The following is a 24,156-nucleotide window of genomic DNA, read 5'->3' on the forward strand; positions in this document are numbered from 1 at the left end:
TCTGGGCCAGCACAGGGCCGTCAGTGTGTCTGCAACTGGCCTTGTGCTGGCCCATGTGTGGGCCAACCCTGGCAAACCAGATCTGGACCACCAAAGGGCCGTCATTCTTTGCGGTATGTGGGCCATGTGTAAGCACATTGTGTTGGCCAGATCCGAGCCATAACAATTTTGCTATGTGGGTTGGAGGGACCATGTTGAAGTTTTCAAGAATCTCTAACAACCACCTTTGTGTCGAGAGCCATTTACTGATGACAAGAATCCAGTATACCAGTACAGTTTGTTTTGTTCAACTTCCAAAGGCCTATATCTGATAGTCAGTGCAAAGCTGTTCTGTAACATCCTGTTCCATCATGACAAAAATCCCACACACAGGGATGCATATACTCACTTTTCAAGTTCAGGTTTATTTCTGGGTCAGTATCAGGGTGGCTCACTTCTTACCAGGTTGCATTACCATGGTAACTTACACTCCACACCAAACCTGCTTTGGAGCAGGTTAATTTTGAGGTAAGAGATCAGTGGGTATGAAATCACCGCCTACTGATTTTTTTTTTTTTATGTTTTTAAAAAGCAGCTGCAGCAACCTTTGAAGCAATTTTTATATTCTTTAGTATGTGATCTTAAAAGTGGTCGCGTACATTGTAATTGTGGATGCTATATATTCAATTTGTGCATAAGCTAATTCTACGCTAATTGTGCTATCAATGAAATGAATGTTGTTTCCCTGAACCAGCTGAAGAAGCTGATGAGCCTCAACTTTCACAAACATTTCTGAAAAACATGGCAGTTTGGAAATGGGCCTGTAAATCTGTAAATTAGTGGCGTCTATGAAGGGTTTTTTAAGCAGAGGGAAGACACTGGCAGGGTTAAAGTAGTCTGGATTGCAGCCAGATAAAAGGGAATTGTTTATAATAGAGAGAAGTCAAGCGGAGATGACAGGTAAAATCTCTTTAATCAATTTAGGAGGGATAATGTCAGCTGGGCCGGAAGAAGTGTGCATGTGTGTGACTATATCAATGAGATCTGTTGTGAAAATCAGATAAAACCTGAAAAACAGAAGTGGGTAGTGGGTAACTGTTGGGCAGGTTGCACAAAAACAGAACTAAACTGTGACTTGCTACAGTTAATCTTGGTAACAAAAACGTTCAGAATTTTTTTTCATAGATAGAAAATATAAAAATGTGTCATTGTGTTGAACAAGAACCTTGGATTGTGCATATTATTGTTAATCAAACTACAGGGAGTGCAGAATTATTAGGCAAGTTGTATTTTTGAGGAATAATTTTATTATTGAACAACAACCATGTTCTCAATGAACCCAAAAAACTCATTAATATCAAAGCTGAATGTTTTTGGAAGTAGTTTTTAGTTTGTTTTTAGTTTGAGCTATTTTAGGGGGATATCTGTGTGTGCAGGTGACTATTACTGTGCATAATTATTAGGCAACTTAACAAAAAACAAATATATACCCATTTCAATTATTTATTTTTACCAGTGAAACCAATATAACTCCACATTATCTCCACATTCACAAATATACATTTCTGACATTCAAAAACAAAACAAAAACAAATCAGCCACCAATATAGCCACCTTTCTTTGCAAGGACACTCAAAAGCCTGCCATCCATGGATTCTGTCAGTGTTTTGATCTGTTCACCATCAACATTGCGTGCAGCAGCAACCACAGCCTCCCAGACACTGTTCAGAGAGGTGTACTGTTTTCCCTCCTTGTAAATCTCACATTTGATGATGGACCACAGGTTCTCAATGGGGTTCAGATCAGGTGAACAAGGTGGCCATGTCATTAGTTTTTCTTCTTTTATACCCTTTCTTGCCAGCCACGCTGTGGAGTACTTGGACGCGTGTGATGGAGCATTGTCCTGCATGAAAATCATGTTTTTCTTGAAGGATGCAGACTTCTTCCTGTACCACTGCTTGAAGAAGGTGTCTTCCAGAAACTGGCAGTAGGACTGGGAGTTGAGCTTGACTCCATCCTCAACCTGAAAAGGCCCCACAAGCTCATCTTTGATGATACCAGCCCAAACCAGTACTCTACCTCCACCTTGCTGGCGTCTGAGTCGGACTGGAGCTCTCTGCCCTTTACCAATCCAGCCACGGGCCCATCCATCTGGCCCATCAAGACTCACTCTCATTTCATCAGTCCATAAAACCTTAGAAAAACCAGTCTTGAGATATTTCTTGGCCCAGTCTTGACGTTTCAGCTTGTGTGTCTTGTTCAGTGGTGGTCGTCTTTCAGCCTTTCTTACCTTGGCCATGTCTCTGAGTATTGCACACCTTGTGCTTTTGGGCACTCCAGTGATGTTGCAGCTCTGAAATATGGCCAAACTGGTGGCAAGTGGCATCTTGGCAGCTGCACGCTTGACTTTTCTCAGTTCATGGGCAGTTATTTGGCGCCTTGGTTTTTCCACACACTTCTTGCGACCCTGTTGACTATTTTGAATGAAACGCTTGATTGTTCGATGATCACGCTTCAGAAGCTTTGCAATTTTGAGACTGCTGCATCCCTCTGCAAGATATCTCACTATTTTTGACTTTTCTGAGCATGTCAAGTCCTTCTTTTGACCCATTTTGCCAAAGGAAAGGACGTTGCCTAATAATTATGCACACCTGATATAGGGTGTTGATGTCATTAGACCACACCCCTTCTCATTACAGAGATGCACATCACCTAATATGCTTAATTGGTAGTAGGCTTTCGAGCCTATACAGCTTGGAGTAAGACAACATGCATGAAGAGGATGATGTGGACAAAATACTAATTTGCCTAATAATTCTGCACTCCCTGTAGCAAAATGTTCTGGGAAGACAAGACTGACTGTAAAAGTGTCAGAAATTATACATTTGTGATCAGACAATGATTCAGACACTCTCAGGGAGTTTATTGATATAATGAGAGTAAAGACCAGATCCAGTGTACGTCCACCATTATGTCCTTATTAGTCATTTAACTGATGTGCTAAGTTAAATGACTTTGAAATATTGAGAAAATCTCTGGCAGTGCAGTTACAGGGATCATCAATGTGTAAATTAATCACACCTAACAAAATATATTTTTCTTAAATTTAACAGCAACAGATGCAAGCAGATTAGAGAATTAATTCAGAAATATTACCAGATTTAAGAGTTTGGTAGATAACAATAAGGCAAAATGGATATTCACACTGAATTTTGAAAAGCAGTGACTTGGCAAGTGTGAAATGAATCATGAGTAAAATTAAATACAGTTTAAATTATTCTTGTAAACTAATGCTCTTAGTTTACAAGAGCATTAGTTTGCCTGACAGTCTCAGAATCAAGAATTCAAGAATTTGTAGTTGGGTGACTAAAATTCCCTGAAACCAGCAGGGCCCTGGTTTAAACCAACTGAAACAGATACTGCAGGCCACAAACCCATTATAAACAAATGATTTACTAGTTAAGATATCTATTTTTACAAAAACCGATAACTGCAGGAGAGACGAGCTTCAGTGGCTGACACTTACATGGTACAGTAAGATTATTAAACCTGGCTGTAGAAATATGGTCAATGTGGGTTTTTCCATCTGTGCCTTATAATCACAGGCATTGGTGAAGTTGAAGTGGCTGACCTTGAGACCTAAAAACTTGGTGTTGTAGTGGTAGAACAGCAGATGTGCAATTTATCTGGTGAAAATCTATCTAATATTAATGGTAAGAAAATAACTGTACCTGTAATGGAGCAGGGGTTAGCAGGAGTCTTCCACCGTCATGCTGTAGAAGTCACAAGTGAAGGCTTAGATCAATATTTGTGGTCAGAATACTTGAATCCCCGTCATTTGGGTGAAGATCATTTTGCTTTAAAAGGTTCACGTAGGTTGAGGAATGATGTGAAGTTGTCCACAAAGGGGATGTCATTATTCCTGCAGAAGCCCTTAAGCCAGATGTGAAACTCACACAGACAGCTGAACTTCACAACACTAATAGGGGGGTGTCAGCAAACAGATGATACGCTGCTTTCAAGTGGCCATAGAAGGCCCACAAGTCTTTTTTGAGGGTCTCTGATTAATGATATTTTAAGTCATGAGTTTGGATGTGGACAACTGTTGTAGAGGCTTTGTGGTAGGTTTTCCACAGCTGTAGAGCTTTTAGAGCGATGCCATTCACACAGTCTGGGATAGCTAAGCATAGGGGGAACCCTGGGTTAACATAGTGAGCTGGTCACCAGGTTTGTGTGACCACTTATCCTAATAAACACCAGTGTTATGTTAAGTGAATCCAGATAAAGAAACATACTCTGGGCATGTTGAAATCACTAGTACAGGGTTCACAGCATGTACTCCACTAAGCTTAACTCTCTTTCAGGAACAGAAAATTCAAAGTTCTCCTCATTTGGGGTCACCAAGCTTGGAGCTGTTAGTTAAACCTACTTCTTGGAATAGGGCCCTGAGTAAGGAATATACAACGGATGAGTTTACAAAGTGGAACACAGGACTAGAGTTTACATACACTGGGAGTGACAAACAGAGTGAGAATGAGATGCAGGTGGAGGTAACAGAGAAACACGGGGAAAGCTACAGATATATACCTGATATTGCAAATCAACAACTGTCCTCCTGTTTTGGTTCTTCTAGAAGTCCACAATGAGGCTAAATGCCAGTGGTTTTCTTCAGTCACTACATTATAGAATCAAGACTTATAGATATATTAGGTTAGATTAGGTATATGTGTCGATCATTAGAGTAAAAAACCTGCATTTTATTATCTTGAGAAAGACTTAGAATTTCCACTCAGGCAGCCCACCTTTCCTATAAGCCCTGTATTTCTACATGCACACAACTGAGTGGCATCAGGCAGGCCTTACATAAATCTCTAAAGGTTTTTGGGTTTGAGATTTCAAATATGTTTCTGTTATTTTGTATGTCATGAATTACCATGACAAGGCAGCAACAGAATGGAGAGATACTGCTGGTTCCTACAATTCCAAACTATTTAACTTCTCCCCAGTGTCCAAACTATTTTCTCTGACTTGACTTAATGAATGGGTTTAATTGCTTTCCCTCCGTTTTCTTTCCTGTACAGAATCAGAAACATTAAGATCCAAGTGTAAACCCTGCATGTCTCTCGGTTCCCTTGATATGTCATTTTGACAGACTTAATTTCTAAAATTGCTGTTTAAACATCTAATTTTCTTATCAAATGACATGTTTTTACTTTAACATTGAACATGGACAAAAACACTTGATCCAGCCCTACCTCAGCAGACAACTTTTTTTGCAGCTGTAGTTCCTGGCACCCAATCAATTCATTTATTTTCAAGAGGATAACTGAAGCCTGACACACATATAATAATTCTGAACGGTGACCTAGGTCCCAGCTTGATTTTGTTCTTCTCAGCGGTCGGAGTAATTTGCTGCATGTGGTCCTGAGACCTATTTAATAAGCAGTTTTTGTTTTATTTGAGCAATTATACAATATCAAATATTACTTTAAAAAAGTTTTTTATTTTTATTTTGACCATATCCAACATTTGAGTATGAATGAAATATTTGTGTTACCAGTAGTGAGTCTTTGTGTTTGCTCATGTGCATGAGTGTTGTCTGAGTAGCTTAGCATGACCTGTAGCAGCAGTTGCACCTCCTATCCTTTGACCTCAGTAGATCCTCAACAATCCTCTGTAGGTGCTTTCAGAAGCAGATGTGTCTCTTGTCTTTAGCTCACAGTAGTGTTAACCTCCCCTGTTACTTCAGTATCCCACTCAGCCCCTCAATTATCTTAACATCATGTCAGAAACTGTTCCCACATGCGCTCCACAGGATCCGGAGAAGACAGAAACACCAGAGCAAGACACCATTAAACTCTGTCCTAAGAAGGTATTCTATTGTCCAGTAGATAGCACAGGTCCTACATGTTACCAAACATGATCTTATTTGTGATGCGCTTCTACCTCACAACAGAGGCATCGTTACTTCTTGCATTCCTTAAAATTAAAGGTTCCTTATGGAGTTCTTCTTCACTAAAAACACTATAAAGCAATGTTTTCGTATCCTCTACATTTTCTTTAATTTTTAAAAAAAGGTTGTGTACAATTTCAGTTAAACACACCTTTGACCCTGAAATGTTGAAACTGTATTTTTGGACATAGCCTGGGCTTTGGTGAGGTCAAACATTCAAGTAGCCATCAAATACGCTAATAAAATATGCTTTTAAAGCTGCACCAATCAATATTTTTATATTAATGGATCAAGTGACCGTTTGTGATTTTACTAACAGCCTCAGAGATAATTAAAACCAAAAACGTTTGCATATTTTATTTAGGTGCAAATGTAACTTTAAATTCAAAAGATTTGGTTAGTGCTGCTTGGTAGGAATGTATTGAATATATGAAATCTGATGGCTTCTAAACTATGTTTACATTTTTGTTGATAACTGAGTTTGATGTGTTTTTAACAACCTCCTAATAGAAAAGTACAGAAGCAGAACAGGTCTGAGAGCTGACAGAATTGCCTCTGGCTGATAAGCACATATGTTTCTGAATGGGTTTGTAGTGTGTGAAGCATGCATGATGAAGCTTTTTCCTTTTTCTGCTTCTCTCCTGTGCAGCTTCAGGAGGGCCAGCTTGTTGTGCGTCACTTCCAGTTCCTGCGCTGGTCTCCATACCGTGATGTGCCCGACTCCAAGAAAGCCTTCCTTAGCCTTTTGGCTCAGGTTCACAACTGGCAGAGGGAGTGTGGGGAAGGACGCACCATTGTTCATTGCCTGTGAGTCTGCTTACATACACCTGCACCATCCATTCTGTTTCTTTAATTTAGCTATCATTGCTACAATAAGCACTTGGGGTTGTTTGCTTTGTACCAGCACTGGGTAGAAAGATAGTGAAGGTTGCATCACAGCACCACAGTTCCTGGTTAAAACGCCTGCTGTGTGAAGTTTGTATGTTCACCATGCAGGTGCTTTAGCTTCCTCCCATAGTCCAAAGATACGCATGTTAGGTTAACTAATTTTAAATTGGCCATGGATGTAGAGTACACAGTACGCTCTGAATATATGTACAATGACTAGCAAAGCGCTAAATAAAGGCACCATGTGAGTACCTGCTTTAGGACCTGGATCACTTGCAATGTGAAAGACTCATTGTCACAAACAGGGAGTAATTCTTTTTAATTTAATTTTTTTTAATTTAAATCTAATATTGCATTTGTTTTATTACAAAAGATTTACAAAAATTAAATGAAATAAATTAGGGAGAGGGTGAACACTTTTTCACAGTGCTGTGCATGTAATTTGCATCATGCAAAAGGAAATTTTACTTCATTTATTTGTCTATGCACTTTTAAAGTATTTACTGGATTCAAGCATTCGCATTATGAGTACAGCAGGTCTAAGTTTTCATGTCTAAAAGGCTGAGGTTCTCAGTCTCTTTCAGACTCTGTTGAAGGCTCAATTTCTGAATGTTTGACCTTAAGTAGTCCGTACTGCGAGTAATGACAGCTTACATTCACATTGTTCGCCTTGCTACTTTTTCTTTAAATGGTTACAGAAAGTTCTTTTCTTAACAGTTAAATTTCAGTTTTGCTGAAGAAATATTATCCAATAAATATGGCAGCAGCGCCGCATAATTACTGTCCCCTATCCTCATGTCAGGGCCTTTGTTCTCTGGAGATCAGGCTATGTGTAAGACATTTAATATCTGATTAAATCCCAGCTCCTGTATTTTAATGAGAACTTTACTCAGATATTCATCTTGCATGACTGCCGGCTGGCCTTTTTCTGGCAGCATGCTTGATCTGCGGTCAGTCAAACTGTGACATTTCACTCTGTAGCTCCCCCTCTGAGAGGCTGTGTGAGCTGCTCTACCACATCTTTATTAGGTCACTCATGTCTTTATGCTTCTATTTTCTGTGTGTGTCTTTGTTCATTCCTTCTGGAGTAGGAATGGCGGCGGTCGAAGCGGTACTTTCTGTGCTTGCACCATGATCCTGGAAATGATTCGACACCACAGCATTGTGGATGTGTTCTTTGCTGCCAAAACGCTGCGCAACTCTAAGCCAAACATGGTGGAGACAATGGTAAGCAACAAGGAGGAGACTTTGGGACTATTCTAGGAAGGTTTAGCTAATAGCTCTGATTTTGTTAACCCTGAGATGAGGGGAAACTCCTACTTTTCTGTTCTGGAAAGAGTTCACTTAAACTCTCTCTGTTACCGGGGTAACAGACTCTATAAAGAATTCCTGTTGATGGGCATCGGTGGGGGGTTGGGGCTAAAAGCATTTTTAACCAGTGAGGGAAGAAATAATGACATTTCGTATTGGAAAAGAAAGAAAAACATTAGGTTACTACATTACCATCAGTACTTTAGATTTCTACTGAAGAATTATAAAGAAAAAACATAAACGCGTTTGAATTTAAAAATGTCTTTGTGGCAGGTTCACTCTGGTAACTAAAACCACAGATTTATAAATAAACTTTGTCTGATCTGTTTCTCCTGATTTTTATCTTCTGTTTCCGTCGCCTACATGTTGTTCCTATTGGATCATAGCTTTCAATTCAAAATTCAACCCTAACCCTAAATGATAACTAAAAACAGTATAAAAATATGTATATTTTATATCAAAATTTTATTCTCTCTTTAATGATGACAGAGTGGACCAAACTGATTAAAATCTCTCCTGTTTTTCATGATCACTGGATTATATTGGCCAGTCTGGTTTTTATTTACATGTTACTGTGGTAAATCACAGTGTCATTGATGATGACTTACTTTGTCTACTCATGCACGTGCCTATCTCAAGTTGAACGTAGTCTGAGTTGATTGGAAATGCATACATTCCCAACTTGTTTCAGCTAATTTGTTTGTAAAATAACTTTTCAAACAGTATGTTTACAGAGAAATATGATAAGAATAACACGTTATTGAGTTATCACATTACTGTATGTTTGACATGGCCAAGCACTGTTTATCTCATTCAGTGCAAGAAAATAGTCTAGATGTAACCACTTTAATTGCATAACAATATTTAATAATCATGATATGAAAAAACAAGCCTCTGTTTTGTTTCCAGGAACAGTACCGGTTCTGCTATGACCTGGCCCAGGAGTACCTGGACTGTTTGGAAGTCAGATAGCATCTATCCCTTTCATCTCGTCAATCCTCAAGTAGACGGTCCAGATCCTGGACCCTGCATCTTGGATCTTTGCTCCTGCCTCCTTAGTCCGTGTAAGCAGCTCTGTTTTTCTCGTTCGCAACGCCTGGATGAAACATCGGCCATAAAGGCTGATAGAGAAAGTTCCCGGGAAAATTTGTAATATACTACTGACACCCTTCTTGGCTTTTCCTCTGCGCTCTGATCCAACCCGTACTCTTTCTTTTGCCACTCTACATCTGCCAAAATGTTGAACACTACAGGAATGGAGTTTACTTTATAAAACCACTGTCAACGCAAGCCGGACTACCTGTTGTACAACTCACTGACTGGATACAAAGATCTCTGCTGTATCCTGCCTTACTATGAACACTGAACACTGATAGGCCAGGCACTGGATGATATTTTGTGTTTGTTTGTAACATTGTAAATGGTGCAATCTGCTGTTGGTGAACATCCCATGTTGTACTATATTATATTTGAATTTATCGTGGGTGGGGCTGATGGTCAAAGGGTTACGTGAGGCTGAGCTGGAAAGAGGTTGGTCACATCCAGTGGACATATCTGTACAGTGAAGTTGTGTTGGACCTAATTTCTCTTTATTTATTCTTTGTGTATATAGATATTTCTTTTCCTTCCCTCGGGTGTTTCTAGATGTTCTTAACGTCTCTCAGTGTGCCAATCCATTCTCTCTGTGTCTGTAAAAGGGGTAGGGTTCAACATCTGCATGCCCAGTCTTAAGTGTTCCATTGCAGTGTGTGGCTCAAGTCTGCTTTAGGGTGGGTTCTGCAAAAACGAATCCCTCTGCTAGTCCTGAGAGAGCTCCATAAAAGTAACCATGTGTTGCTGTGAGAATACAGTGAAAATCTGTTGCTTTCTAAATTTGTATTTATTCAATGTGTTTTCTTTTCAAAATAGTGTATAAAAGAGGAAATGAAATAAAATATGCTGTTGCCTCATAGCCACACTTTTTGAAGAGGTTTTTATTAGTGCATTTCACAGACGCAAGCAGAACAACTCGGGCTGAATCTTGGCATCCTCTATGACCTACACTTCCAGAATGAAAAAACGGATTCTCTTGTTAGCATCACGGATATGTTACGCAATGTGTAAGCTCCACCCATCAACTGGACACATCCATGCCGTGCAGTAAGATGAGTTACAAAATCCCAAAGAGGAAGGTAAACTGTCGACAGCGTAACTACAAAGACATTCAAAACAATCACAAAGAGATGCAAAGTGATCATGTGTTACGGCCGAGAGGGCCAGGCAGTGGGTGTGGACTCAAATGCAGACACAGAGGGAGGCAAAACGGGCGTGAGCACAGTTTATTTACAGAGCTGAGCGAAGTTACAAAACAGAAAACTAAGAATGCTATAACCTATGCATGCTATGAACTGTGAAAGCTATGAGCGGAAAACTGTGAGGCAAAACTGTGAACGAGAAACTCTGAGGGCTGGATTCCACAGAGGGATCCGGGGAATGGAGAAAGGGGGCAGCGGCTTGGAGGGAGGTGTGAAGTCACTATGATGAGAGGAGGAAAGTAGTCAGTGGTAGTCTCAATGAATCACAGCTGGAGGATTAGGCTATGGTGGTTTGGGCTTACGCGTTGCAGATTTGAAGTGTCAATCGAGGAGGGAGTGTCCAGGGGGTTCCGGGTGAGGAGTGTCCAAAGCAGATCCAGAATAGGCTTGGAGTGGGGAGCTGAGCAGGGAGGCAGGCAGATGGGTCCTATGGCGAAAAAGGAAAGAAAACACGGTGAGGAGAAAAAACTGTAATCCAGAGTTCTCGCAAGGGCTTGGCGGCCTAGCACTAACATGTGTTAGCAGAAGATCTGGCAGGGGTCTGTCGTGAACGCTGGTCTTATATGCAGGTGACTTGATTGGAACCAGGTGTGGAAGCTGATTGGAGTCTCCGTCTGAAGGTGGAGCCCAGCAGAGTGGAAACACCCCGTATTCACCCGGACCATGACAATCATGACTACAAAGAAACACAAAAAACTACAGAGAAACTTAGAGAAGCCACAGACTATAAACAACCACAATAAGATGCAAACTGACAACAACATGACTATAAAGACGCATAAAACAAGTGCAAACAGAATTAGAATGGGGGGTGTCCTTTGCATATCTGGCTGTGTACACAACCCAGTGGCTGTTAATGTGTCCAGGACTGGAGGCTATCTTGAGCCACAAATAGGAATTTCTCATTAATATTGTATCACAATATTCGGTTTTTACATCTTGAATTAATAATAATGCACATTTATTACTGCAAAGAAGAAAACTTGAGCTTCAACACATTTTTACACACCCGCCTTCTCATTTCATGCCCCAGTTCCCCTCCCCCACGGAGTCCTACATGGATGTGCGGCAGACGCTTAAGTCCAAAAAGGCATTTTTAAACACTTTTGCATTTGTGATTTAAAAAAAAACAAACAAGATTGTCGCCTCCCCCAACCAGCAGCACCAGAAAAAAATCCCTCACTAGCCCCGCCTCATACATCCAAGAGATATTGGTGCTAACAAAAAAGCACCAGACAGTTCACTCTCTTGACCTGTGTTTTAATTTACGCTTATCATTTAATTAGCAACTTTAATGGACTTTTTTTTTATCACTACCACCAAACAGACCCTCTAGTATTAAACCACCTCTTTAATTGGAGAGTCCTGATGATCCCATTGATCAAGGGCCCGGCACACTTAATCTGCATGTGGCGCTTCACATGTGATGTCACATCTAGTTTTTCCTTTTTTTCCCTCTAAATGAGTGGATAAAAAAGCTTCACTGATTCACTGTTTGACCCTCTGCTACCCTCCAAGCTCAATATACTGTACTCCCACTGCGCCTTGAAAGGAGAGGAAGGACACTGACAGGATTTCTAACACAGCAGGTGCATGAACTCCAGAAACAGTGAAAAAATGTGAACACAGGTCAGAGGTCACACTGAGCTGTCTGGTTGGCCTGTCCTTATTTTGTGTTCCTTGTTCAATTGCATTCGCTGCTTGTGTTTTCAAATGAATCTATCTGCCTTCCCTGCATTTAAAAATGATGAAAAGCTGCATAATGCATGTTGGATGAAAAACACAGTTGCCATTGTGTGCAGCACACAAAAGGATGGGGATGACGTGCTCCTCAAAGCATCTGTTTATGTCAGATTACAATTCACAAACCTGGAAATGTGTGTTTTTTTTCCTTATTTACCTCCACTGCTATTGCCTTTTTTCTTTTTACCACTGATCTGATTCAGAGAACAGTGCGAGACTCATTGTTGCAGCAGCGTTTACTGTAATTACTATAGGAGCCATTGTCTCACACTGAAAGGCTGTGTTCAAGTGGTGGAACTCAATTAAAAAGGAGGCTCTGTAGATATGTGGAGCTGCTTATCTTGAGGTTTTGAGTCATCTCGGGGCTTTTTTACACATATAGTTACAGGAAACTGTTCTCGGGCAGATTATCAGCTTGTTATGTAAAGGGAGCGGACTAAGGTTTAAACCTGAATTACCTGCAGTAATGACTAAAGCTAGCCACATTAATAACATAGTTTAGTATTTTTTATATTGTTTTGCTTTTTTCATCATCACACCCTCGTGCTAACAGCGATGACAACAGGCTCATACAAGCCTTCTGACTGTTCAAATTCTCACTCATAAGTTATTTATATACACATTAAAGTGCAGACACATTGAGCCGCTGTTGCATGCTCTAAGCCAATAACAAATAATGCCAGGCTGATTTCCATGACTGATCTGATGGCGGTGGCTTACAGCTCATCTTTGGATGAGTTCATCAGGATTTGTAGAGCTGGCTTTTTTCCTTATCTCACGCTGTGTTAGGTCCATAGCTTTTACATTTCTGTAATCAAATGGCATTTTGTTTTCCAAGAGCCAAATGAGCCGGCAGGAGGGGCTGTTTGGAGGGTAGCACACCCTGGCACCCTGGCATCACGAATCTGCAGAAGGCAAGCTGTGCAAACACAAACACAAAAGATCCATCTCATCCCCCCTGCTGGCTTTCTGTTAAGGTTAAAGCCATGCGATGTGAAGCCACATGAATTAATTAATATTGTTTTCAGTTTTTTTGGCAGATTGATCACGGAGAGAGAGGGTGACTGGAGATGTATGCTCTGCTCTCTACTGGGAGATTCCATCTGAGTTTGCTTTATCTCCAAATCCATAACATAGATTCATCTTATGCTGGACACAATGTTACATTACAGTATATTAAATTAGATTAGACAAGGAAATGGACCCAAAGCTCTGTCTATACATTAGAAAAAAGGTCTGTGCAACATACTTCAAGATGCTAGGTTTGCCAATGCTAAAAAGCTGGTGTGTTTGTGTGTGCGTGTGTGTGTGTGTATTTTACAATGTCTTATTCAGTGTGGTAATCATTGATTATGTCAGGTGAGGATAACAGAATGTCTATGAAGGTCGGCAAATATGTCGTTTGGTAAGAAGATACTACATCAGTCAGGGTAGCCTGTGGCAGTGCAGGGCAAAACTGATGAGACTGTTCCCCCATCCTCAGAGGGGGAGGGAAGATGTGAAGCGATGGCCGAGGGCGAGTCAATAATGAACTTGCTTTATCCCAGTGGCTCACAGTGCATAGGACGTGCATCTTCATCCTCAGCTCTCTGTGGAACAATAAGCTCCCAGAGAGGCTGGTGCTGTCAGAGGTTGCGTGACCTGGTCACACGAGACTCATATGAGCACTTCTGCACACACTGACCTGCACATAGACCTCAGTTCTGATAACGCCACAACTGTCACAGTTCCATGCCCTGCACTGTAAAGCACTATACATACAGTCAAAGAAACCACTCAATCTGAGCTATCCCACTAACGTGTTCATTTCTAATCATGTTCACTCTTCAACTCTGCTACCTCCACCTCCTGTCTTTTTGTTAATGCAGACCATACATCAAAGCAGGGCTATTGTCAAGACTTCTATCTTGTAAAGCTTCTCGTTCTTGCTGCTATTCTTCTGTCATGTGAACGTTGGCATCCTCGAAAGAGTGACCTTTGCCCTTTAGATGCAGATGGACAGCCAAGTCTTGTCCCGTCGAGGTGGCTCTTCTTCTCGGATGAGAGGTGAAACGTCTTCAAGCAACTTAAAGAAGTCCAGACGCTTTTCTTTCCAAGCTCCTTGGACTACGACGACCTGGATGACTGAGAACCTTCACAGACATAGAGCACAAGTACTACAAATACTATTCAGTAACAAGTTCTTTTTATGTTTTCTGAACACTTATATGTTTTAACAGAAACGGCTGTACTTTCTGCTCCTTACATTTTCAAAACAAGCTTGTTAACTTCATGTCACTGACCCTTCAAAAATCAACTGGATTTGAGCACAAGTGGAGGTAATGCAGAAAGGACCATCTTATTGGTGTGTCCATCACCAAGACTTATTTGCATACTAAGAGAGGAAAAACAACATAATTTTACAAAATCTTTTATTGTGCTATACAGAGGGGTTAAAGTGAGCCAGAACCATTTGGAACAGTGTTTTCTGTGCAGATGCCCATGAACTGCGGTCAGTGTACTTCAGCATAACACTTTAATGTGGAAGGTCATTTTAAATTAAACATTTCCATCAGCTCAACAAATATCATCAAACACACAACTGTTTGTCACACACTGTGTCTGCTAGCTACAGCTGCTGTATTTTCCAGAATTAGATCCTGGGTCCACCCAGTCTACATATCACAGTGACCCTGGGCAAGACACTGAAAACCAAATTGAAATGAAACCATTAGAATGTGAAAGCATACATGACAGATTACAAAGCACTTAAAGCACAAAGAATAAAGTGCTATATGAATGTATTTGAACATAGCTTGTTGTAAAAAACAAAACAAAAAACCCCCACTTTCACTGGTCAGTAAGAATAGAACTGCATTATAAAAACACAAGGCCATTTTTAAACTCTGTTTTAACATGACAGCATAACATGTTCTGGTATAGAGAAACAGGGGTTTTGGTACACTTATACCATTTTGTACCATCATAATCATGCATAGTTATATAGTTACATACGAATCTGACATCACAATGATTTACTGTATTTGTGCTTCATTAATTTAAACTCTTTACCTTTATAAAGTACCTTTATGTTTAAATACAGCATTTCCCACTGCTCCGACACTGTATATATTCCACGGGAAGCCATCTTTCCAGCTCCTTCCCTTCCTGACTCCAGGCACTAAAAAGGGCAGAGTTCATTAGTTGTAATCCCTCTCACCTGTCCCCTTCATTCTCCCGGGGCAGCCCTGTGAGCTCACCCGACCATCCCTCCATTGCAGCAGAGTCAGAGACCACACCCCTGCCACAATCACTATTAGGTGAGTATACACTGAGATTTTGCACTGATCCAGATGAAAGATGACCGATGTGAAAGAATCTGTGAGAGACTTGCAAAACTGACACATGTAACAGTCTGGTGACCCACCATAGCCTGGGAGTATAAAAGACGGACACAGCTTCTGGATCTGAAAAATAAAGCCGATGTGGACATGCCTTCATCCTACATTGTTTTTAATTGTCAGCAGCTGGATATTCATATGACTTCAAAAATACTCCCAGTTGTATAGAAGACCTCATTACATGCTATTCATTACTCAATCACTAGTTAAAAATTGAATTCGAAAGGATATTTTGGTCAATTTATAAGTGAGAAAGAAGGATTATCAGTGATCCATGATGACTTACCTCTTGGCTTCGTAACAGATAGTTACTAACTAATGGGTGGCTACATCCATCTTTTATACTGGCTACGCCTGGGACAACTTTCTGAATGTCTCAGAATATGTGCAGAAATGCTCTTACCTTTAAATATGCGCACATGCAAAATTACTAAAAGGTTCATGAAAAGTGCACACTAGCTGATTTTGTTATTACCATCTTTTGAATGTTAGTGAATCTGAATCATTTTAAATTAACAAGGCTGTGCAGTCAGCATATTATCCCCTATGTCTTTCTACAAGGAAACATGTTGTGTTATCCCATATCTTGTGGTGAAGCAGAGAAAATACTGAATGCTGTAAGAGAGAAGCGTGCACCACCAAGGCAACAAAGCAGAGAAAGTCTGACTGCAGAAACTGAAACAACAAGAAGACCTTGAGGCCCAATAAATATACACAGTGTGAACACTCGTTTCCTACATTCACAGTCTATAAAACCTTTTGATACATGGTTTCCTGATAGACATGTTTTGATGCTTACATCAACAAGATCAGTCATCACTTGTATGCAGGTGTTCAGTGTAGTTTTTAAACTTTGCGTGCTTAATTAGTGCAAACATCACATTCTTTTAGTCGTCAGCAGGTGAAAAAGTGAAGTGATAATTTCTTTTTATGATCTTGTGAAAAAACATAATAGAACACACGTCAGATGGGGAGGCATTAATCACATTTAGAAAGAATTCAGAGAAGATTAAACATATAAGAGCTGCACAATCAACTGAAATGGGAAACCAGAGTATCACACTCAATGCCAGTTTACAAATAGTACGTTTATTAATGTGAGATCTGGTGAGTAGAGGCCATTTGAGCACAGTTAACTCAAATTCATCTTAAAAAAGAAAAAACAGTCTGAGATGATCAGCAATGCCACATTCTGATACAAGCGGGCATCAGAAGATGAACATAGGAAGGAATGGACAAAGTTGGCAACAATACTTAGGTAGACTGTGGCATTTAAATGATGCTCAGGTGGTACTGCAAAGAAAATATCCCCCATACCATCAAACCACCACTGTCAAGAAGAACTGTTAATACGAGACAGAATGGATCCAAGTTTTCATGTTTTATTAGAGCCAAATTCTGACCCTACCATGCAAAAATTGCATCAGAAATCGAGTCTTATCAGACCAGCAAATGTTTTTCCAGTATTCTGTTGTTCAATTTTGGTGCTTCTGTATGAAGGGTTGCCTCAGTTTCTTGTTCTTAGCTTACAGGAATTAGAGCTGGTGTGGTCATATGCTGCTCATCTGTGCAGGCTGTGCATTCAAAGATGCTTTTCTGCATATTTCAGTTATAATGAGTGGTTATTTAGAGTGCCTGTTTCTTTCTTATCAGCTCAAAGCTCTCTGGCCATTCTCCTCTGACCCCTGGCATCAACAAGGTATTTTCAACCAGAGCACTGCCACTCCCTGGATGTGTTCTGACTGTTCTCTGTAAACCCTAGAGATGATGGTGGCCAAGGTCTGAGTAACTGCCAATCAACAGTTTTTTTTTTCTCACACAAACAATAAGGCCATTGTGAATTAGCTTTCTTTCTCAGACAAAGAGATCTTCCTCCAATATTTAACAATTTAATATGATAAATTGGATCAGATTGAAACATTTGTGCTGCTTGTTTGCATATTATTACTTCTATAGTTAAATAAATATCTACTATATTACCATAAAGTATTTATTATTAGTGGACTTTGACAAGTGGTGGAGGAAATTTTCTTTCAGGAGAAGAAGCAATAAAGCACAATGGAAGACACCTCACTGCTCCTAAAATTGTATTACTGGAAAATTGTGCATACAATATCAAAAGTAAAAATGACTATTCTGCAGAAAAACGTTCCCCATCAGCATTAAACGGATTAATATTACTGCTGCATATGTTTAAGGTTGAGCGCATTTTAAATACTTCAGATTTTGTTTAATGTTCAGCATCATAATCTATAAGCCAAACGTTTGTAGTGGCTGACCTGTGTGAAAAAACTGAAAACAGTTTTTCATGGGCTAAGAAACACAAGATTCCATATTAATTAAAAAGAAAAAGCATATTAAAATATATTAATAACAAAAAAATCAACTGAAAGGTTTAAGCAGTGTGTGACATTGTTTACTGTCAATATCTACAGGGGGAATGAAAACAATAAAAAATGAAGGTGAAGTGTTTTCAACTCATTACATTCAGTCAAACATCTGAAAGCTCTGGCAGGGACTGCACCTTAATAACTGGGTGTTTTATTAGACCAGACATGGTCAGAATTACAGTCCCCTCAGCATTATTGTCCAAGCGTTGCTTGGTAATGTACAGAAGGGGTTATTAACATCTTTTACATATTCCATTTTCTTTACATCACACATGTTGGTGAGCAAAAAGAAAGCAGCAAAAGGTTACGAAGATAAATCACTGAAGCTTTTTAATTGCTAATGATAAGTGAGGACTCAGGGTGACCTGATCCAACCTTACTATATACCCTTTTGAAAAGGAACGTTTTAAGCCTCATCTATCTCCCAGTTCCAAACTGGAAGTTGATTCCACAGAAGAGGGGCCTGAAAGCTCCCATTCTGCTTTTAAATACCCTAGGAACTGCAAGCAAGCCCGCAATGTGAGAGTGGAGATTTTTAATGGGATGATATGGAACTATAGGGTCATAAAGATAAGATGGGGCCTGATTATTCAAGACCTTATATGTGAGGAGCAAGATTTGAAATTCGTTTATGGATTTAACAGGGAGCCAATGAAGTACCGGGCAGTACTTTTGTTACGGCATTTTGGATCAACTGAAGACTTTTCAGGGAGTTTTTAGGACACCCTGATAAAAAATGAATTACAATAGTACAGCCTAGAAGTAATAAATGCATGAACTAGTTTTTCAGCGTCACTCTGAAACAGGATATTTCTAATTTTAGAGATATTGTGGAAATCAAAGAAAGCAGTTCTACATATTTGTTTAATATGTGCTTTAAAGGACACCATGGTCATAAACAACTCCAGTAGGAGTACCAGAGATGGTATCCATCCTCCTAATAAGACCAGGTTTCAAACAAAACAAAAAACAAACAAACCTAGCAGAGACAGCAAGAGCTTTAGGAGCGACCAAATCAACAACGACACACAAACAATCTTCAACTTAAAGTCGATGCTGAAAATACCTAGCAAAGTGTCTCAAGTGAAGAAACCATTTGATTTTGTTGGTTTTTCTTTGTTTTTTTTAAATGAAACACATCTGTTGTGATTACTGGAATTAGAGATGTGGCAATAAAAATTTCTTTGTCTGGTTCATAAGACGTTTGTGTTTCAGTCTTTCAGGTTGCTAATCAGCCTTGCTTAGGTTACTTAGGCCTAAGCCATCTCTTTGAAATGAACCTTTTGCCATTGAGAAAAACAAAAATCCAGCACAAACCTTTCAAAGTATTAAAATGTCCCACACCAGTGGTTGATTGTGGGAGCATCTGTGGTCCACTGAATTTGTTCAAGCTGAGCACAATCATAGAATGTAGAAAAATTACTTTCTAAACAATTTTAAATACACAAAGTGGTTTAAATGTAACATCTTGCAAGATATATTCAGCTGATGTGCATCTTTGCTTGGAGCTGGCCTGTGGTAACCAAGGAATGATTGGTGCAATGTATAAAATTACCAGTGTAAGGGCAGATCCTAGCTTATCTTAATGGATCAGTATGGTCTAAAATTAAGATGATTAAAATCTGATTCTTTCTCTGTTGTAATTTCATTCAAGTTAGGCTGCTGGTGTTGAAACACTATCCTTTACCCTTGCTGAGCTTTATGCTGCAAGCATTTCACTGCATACAAGCTGTAATTGAAGTTTGATTACGGAAATTTTTTGGGATGCATAGGTGAGTTTTGATCTTCAGGCTTGCAAATATATTCTCTAAACAGTGCTGCTACTTATCATTATCAAAGATCAGTGTATGGAACATTGACAGCAGCTTACCACATTCATCTGTCTCTAATCGTCGCTTTCACTGATTAAAATGGCAAATGCTACCAGTGGTGGCTCATATCAGCTGTTACTAATTAATGCTCATTCTGTGGGTAACTTGATAACAGGCTCGCATTAATCTTTCTGTTGTCTTGTTAAAGTTCTCTGTGCATGCACAAGGAATGAGGGAGCGGCACTCTATCAATGCTGAAGTGTTTCAGGAGTTTCAACAACACCAGAGTAACTTACTAACTTACTTATTTCAGGAGTCATTTTCTCTCGATTTACGTTTAGTTATCATTTCTCCACTTATTTCAGTTGAACCTTAAAATCAGCAGTTATATTACAAGTCAATATCAATTAAGTTGCTGGCAATGTTCCCTCTAATTTTTCATGTGTCTGAGTGAACACACAAACTCCCTGAGCGATCTCGTGGACCCATGTGAGCGACAGCAGACGTGTGCACTGTGGTCACGCCAGCGTCGAATCCATCCAAGTTACATGGTTTATTAAAATAATAAAATTACAGCATTTACATTTCTGTTGTAGACTACTTTTAGTTAACTGCTTTAGCCCATTTACAATGAAAATTTAAAAAAAAAAATCTTGTTCATGATCTGTGTAGCATGTTAACACTATTGGAAGTAAAAATAACTTGAACTCCAATTTTGAAAACACAACTTTCTTCTTCTTTTTTAAAAAAAAATAAAGCTCTGACTTGTATTATGAGTCTGTGGTCTGGGAGAGGGTCCTGTAACTCTCTGTCTGCAAAATACAGAATATAATGACCAATGTTGGGCAATTAATTATATAGTTACTTGTTCAAAAAAGTAACTCAGTTTTGCAAACAACAAAGTTTTTTGCAGCTGTTTACTTAAAAATGCAGCCAAGGCGTTTTTTTAAAATAAACATTTCAAACTATTTTCAGAACAATCAGCTGGTCTGCATCAAATCTGATGCCAAACAAATTATTTGTGCCACTCCAAAAAATAATTTCTGTCCACTATGAGATAAAGGAGAACAACAGCCTGATACTTGCAGGCCTGACAGCAGGAGATGTATCACTGTCGCCTCATTGTTCTGACACACACAACAAAACTATTGACTACACTACACACTAACTACACAAGATTTGTGCTAAACGTTGCAAATCTCTCACATCTCAAAACACCGCACCACTCCTAAAACGTCCTCCCGTTTCTTAACAACTAAATGCCATGTTTTGATTGGTCGACATGGTACATTTTTCGACCAATGGGAAAGGGTGGGGATGCTTTGGTTTCGTCTTTGCTCACAGGCAGAGAGTGCTTTCAAGCGTTTTCCTTATAAAACGCCGTTTTTACCGTTTCTTCCTGCAGTAAATATAAACAACGATAATATTCAGGAAGAAAACCAAACATTGCATTTTTTTAAAATCATAACTCTAGTTTTACGTGGCCTATCAACACAATTTAAAAACTGGTATAAAGTCCACAGTTTTTCCGTTACTTCTTCCGTCTGTCCTGCTCACATCTCCATAGGTTGTACACGTTGTCATTAATGTGGCTTCACTCCACATCAGCCATGCCGCTTTGCTAGCTAAAACACCGGTGTTGGCACATATTTACTTTAATTTCAATTCAGGTTAGAATTTTTTTGTGTGCGCAACGCAGATTTTCTGTGCGCAGAGACCGTGCCAACAGTGCGCAATTGCACACGTGCGCAGCTTAGAGGGAACATTGGTTGCTGGTGACAAATATTCTTATTTGATTAAGTGCCATTAATTTCACCAAATATAAATTAACTGGCAATATAATGTATTCTGTATTTGTTGCACTACCTGGTTGTGCCAACAGGTGAAGTTAGTGAAATTGTACTCCACAATCTGTTTCATTAACAAGGAAATAATTTCTCTTTTAGCACAGATATACACGTGATCAGTATAAGGACCTATAAGACTTTATTCTCAAAATTGTATTTTGACTTCAATCTCAAAAGAACTTTTAAATTTGGAATTACTTTTGAGTACTGTATTTGTGGCTCATTGTGGCTCACCTCATTTTGTGTATGCAACCTATGCAGACATCCTTCAGTGCTGTGCTCGACAAAATCGACAGCACATAGTCCAAAAGGAATAAGGCTGTGTAGGAAGAATACTGACTGGCTGAAAAGTGAGCTTGAAAGCGTACAAAAACAAAGGCAATGACTGCGGTGCAGAGCACTCTCTTTTCAACTAATAATGTCAACTATATCTTTTGATTTTTATTTCTATAAGTCTTTTGTGGTAAAATGGTTATATGAAGAAAACAATCCACTAATGTATTCATCCATCCAGTCCATTCATCATTAAACTTTTGGTTAGGAAATTCGTATAAGAAATTTGGTAATTATTTGAACAATTGTCCTACCAAGTCTTCTCAATCGGGAAAAAAGAAAATGTGATAAATATCTAAAGTAATTTACAAAAACAGTCAGTTTTGCATTTGCATTTGTCTAAAATATAGCTTTAGAATATGCCCTTCAATGCACATGCTAAACAAATATACAGAAATGCTTTCTTGCATTTACCCATTGTCTCTAAAATTAGAAACATCCTGTCTCAGAGTGACGGTAAAAAACTTGTTCATGCATTTATTACTTCAAGACTGGATTATTGTAATTCATCATTAGCAGGTTGTCCTAAAAGCTCCCTAAAAAAGCCTTCAGTTGATCCTGAATACTGCAGCGACCACTGACAGAGACTAGAAAGAGAGAGGGCATGTTTATCCCATATTGGCTTCTCTTCATTGGGTCTCTGTTGAATCCAGAATCAAATTTAAGATAATTCCCCACATCTAATGAAGCCCAATCTTAAAGACCTCATAGTACCATATCACCGTATTAGAGCACTTAGACCTCAGGCTTACTTCCTTATTTCCAAGACTTACTTTTTAAAGGGCTTGAGTAACCTTGGATTTTTATTTTTACTGTTTCACAAAAGGGTTAAAAAGGGAATGTTCACAATTTAGACATTAATTGCAGGTTATTTTATTAAGCAGCTGAATCAAATAATAATAATAATTATAAAATTAATATAAAATTTTAAAATCACCTGAACTATGCTTATCTCATTAACCTACTGTGAGAAAATCCAAATCCTCTTGATTCTATAATATAACATGACACAAATAAGCAGGAAAAAAAGCAGAAAACTACCAGTTTGCAGGTTCACAGTTTGAGCCGTAGTTGATTCTTCTGGTGTCTCTGCTGTAATTCTGACCTGCTCATCTTGCAGAAGTTAAAGGGGAGAACCACTTTTATACCTGGTCATCCTTTCTCCCTAATTTATTACTGGCTGTCACATCACCTGTTACCATTAGTGAGGCCAGACGTCATCTCATCCAATCATGTGTTAGCATCTAATCACCTGATGTTTAGCCACACCTTATCAACCTCTCTGTAGCTATCTGACGTTTTAAATTGTATGTTGAAACCACATTAAACCTCAAAAGCACTTCATTACATGTTCTTTTTTATTTTATGTTATTCTTAACATAGACAATTCCATTACATATGAACATTTAGTCACATATGAATATACTTCACTTCCTGTTTCATTCAGCTCATACAATTTATCATTGGTTAGATTTATCCTCAGTTCATTCTCACATGAGCATCTATTTCTATATAATCTCCTTTTAATCCAGTTGTGTAAGAGTACTTTATTTTTCTTCTTCTCTTTAAAACTCTGGTTTTGCTGATCACCCTCAATACAATTTATTTTATTAAATCGTACATTTAAAAAGTCTGACATTCTTTTAGATTAGTGGCTCCTTGGAAAAACATTTCCATTACTCATCTAATTTCTCATTTAACATATTATTCAGGCTTATATTTTGCTTTATATCACAGATTAAGAATGAAGATAATTTACTATTAGCAATAGCACATATAGACAAGCTCTGTTATAGCACTCTGTATTATTTTAAACATAAAAGGCTGGACATTAAGACCTTTTACCCTCTCTCAGATGTCTGAGAAGTATGTTCGGGGGTCTTCAGTCTCTCTCTTAATCCCACCTTACTAGATAAGGGGTATAAATTTTCTATAATTTACACATTATTAAAGCAGTAGGCAAACATTTCAACTTATCAGTGTAAGGTGACCCCTTGAAAACGACTCAGTTTTAGAAAACAGTCATTCTAGAGGGTATGTGACTTAAACTCCAAATCTGAACTCAGCTTGATGTCATCACCCTCTGAAGACCTTCCATTTTTTTGTGCAAACAGAGTCTGGCAGATGACTAGAGTGAGAAAGCAAACGCGACACCATAGAAGATTTTTGGCGCACAGCAAAAATGATAATCTAGAGAAGAAGCAGCGACTTGGTTCCTCTAACTCTC

General features: G+C 39.0%; 1 protein-coding gene and 2 long non-coding RNA genes across 8 annotated transcripts in view; 1 reads left to right on the forward strand and 2 right to left on the reverse strand.

Moving 5' to 3' along the window:
• LOC113014322 (receptor-type tyrosine-protein phosphatase U-like) overlaps window positions 1-10,082 on the forward strand; it is a 259,557-nt gene extending 249,475 nt beyond the window's left edge. For 3 of the 6 annotated variants that reach the window (XM_080296202.1, XM_080296203.1, XM_080296201.1), the window contains 4 exons: window positions 5,795-5,851; window positions 6,582-6,739; window positions 7,912-8,047; window positions 9,041-10,082. In XM_080296202.1, coding sequence (XP_080152328.1) covers window positions 5,795-5,851; window positions 6,582-6,739; window positions 7,912-8,047; window positions 9,041-9,103 — 414 coding nt within the window. In that variant the 3' untranslated portion in view covers window positions 9,104-10,082. The remainder of the gene's footprint in view (window positions 1-5,794; window positions 5,852-6,581; window positions 6,740-7,911; window positions 8,048-9,040) is intronic. The other 3 variants (XM_026155759.2, XM_026155754.2, XM_026155756.2) reach the window with 1 other exon arrangement.
• Window positions 10,083-10,485: 403 nt separating this feature from the next.
• Window positions 10,486-11,131, reverse strand: LOC113015029 (uncharacterized). Its single transcript, XR_003271050.2, has 3 exons — window positions 10,939-11,131; window positions 10,728-10,852; window positions 10,486-10,645 (listed from the first exon to the last, which is right to left on the reverse strand). It is a non-coding gene; the product is annotated as an uncharacterized LOC113015029 (long non-coding RNA).
• Window positions 11,132-14,562: 3,431 nt separating this feature from the next.
• On the reverse strand, window positions 14,563-23,098 carry LOC145423554 (uncharacterized). Its single transcript, XR_013904601.1, has 3 exons — window positions 22,971-23,098; window positions 15,220-15,328; window positions 14,563-14,852 (listed from the first exon to the last, which is right to left on the reverse strand). It is a non-coding gene; the product is annotated as an uncharacterized LOC145423554 (long non-coding RNA).
• Window positions 23,099-24,156: the final 1,058 nt, after the last annotated feature.

This window comes from Astatotilapia calliptera, chromosome 22 (genome assembly GCF_964374335.1).
Source record: "Astatotilapia calliptera chromosome 22, fAstCal68.1, whole genome shotgun sequence".
Lineage (NCBI taxonomy): Eukaryota > Metazoa > Chordata > Actinopteri > Cichliformes > Cichlidae > Astatotilapia > Astatotilapia calliptera.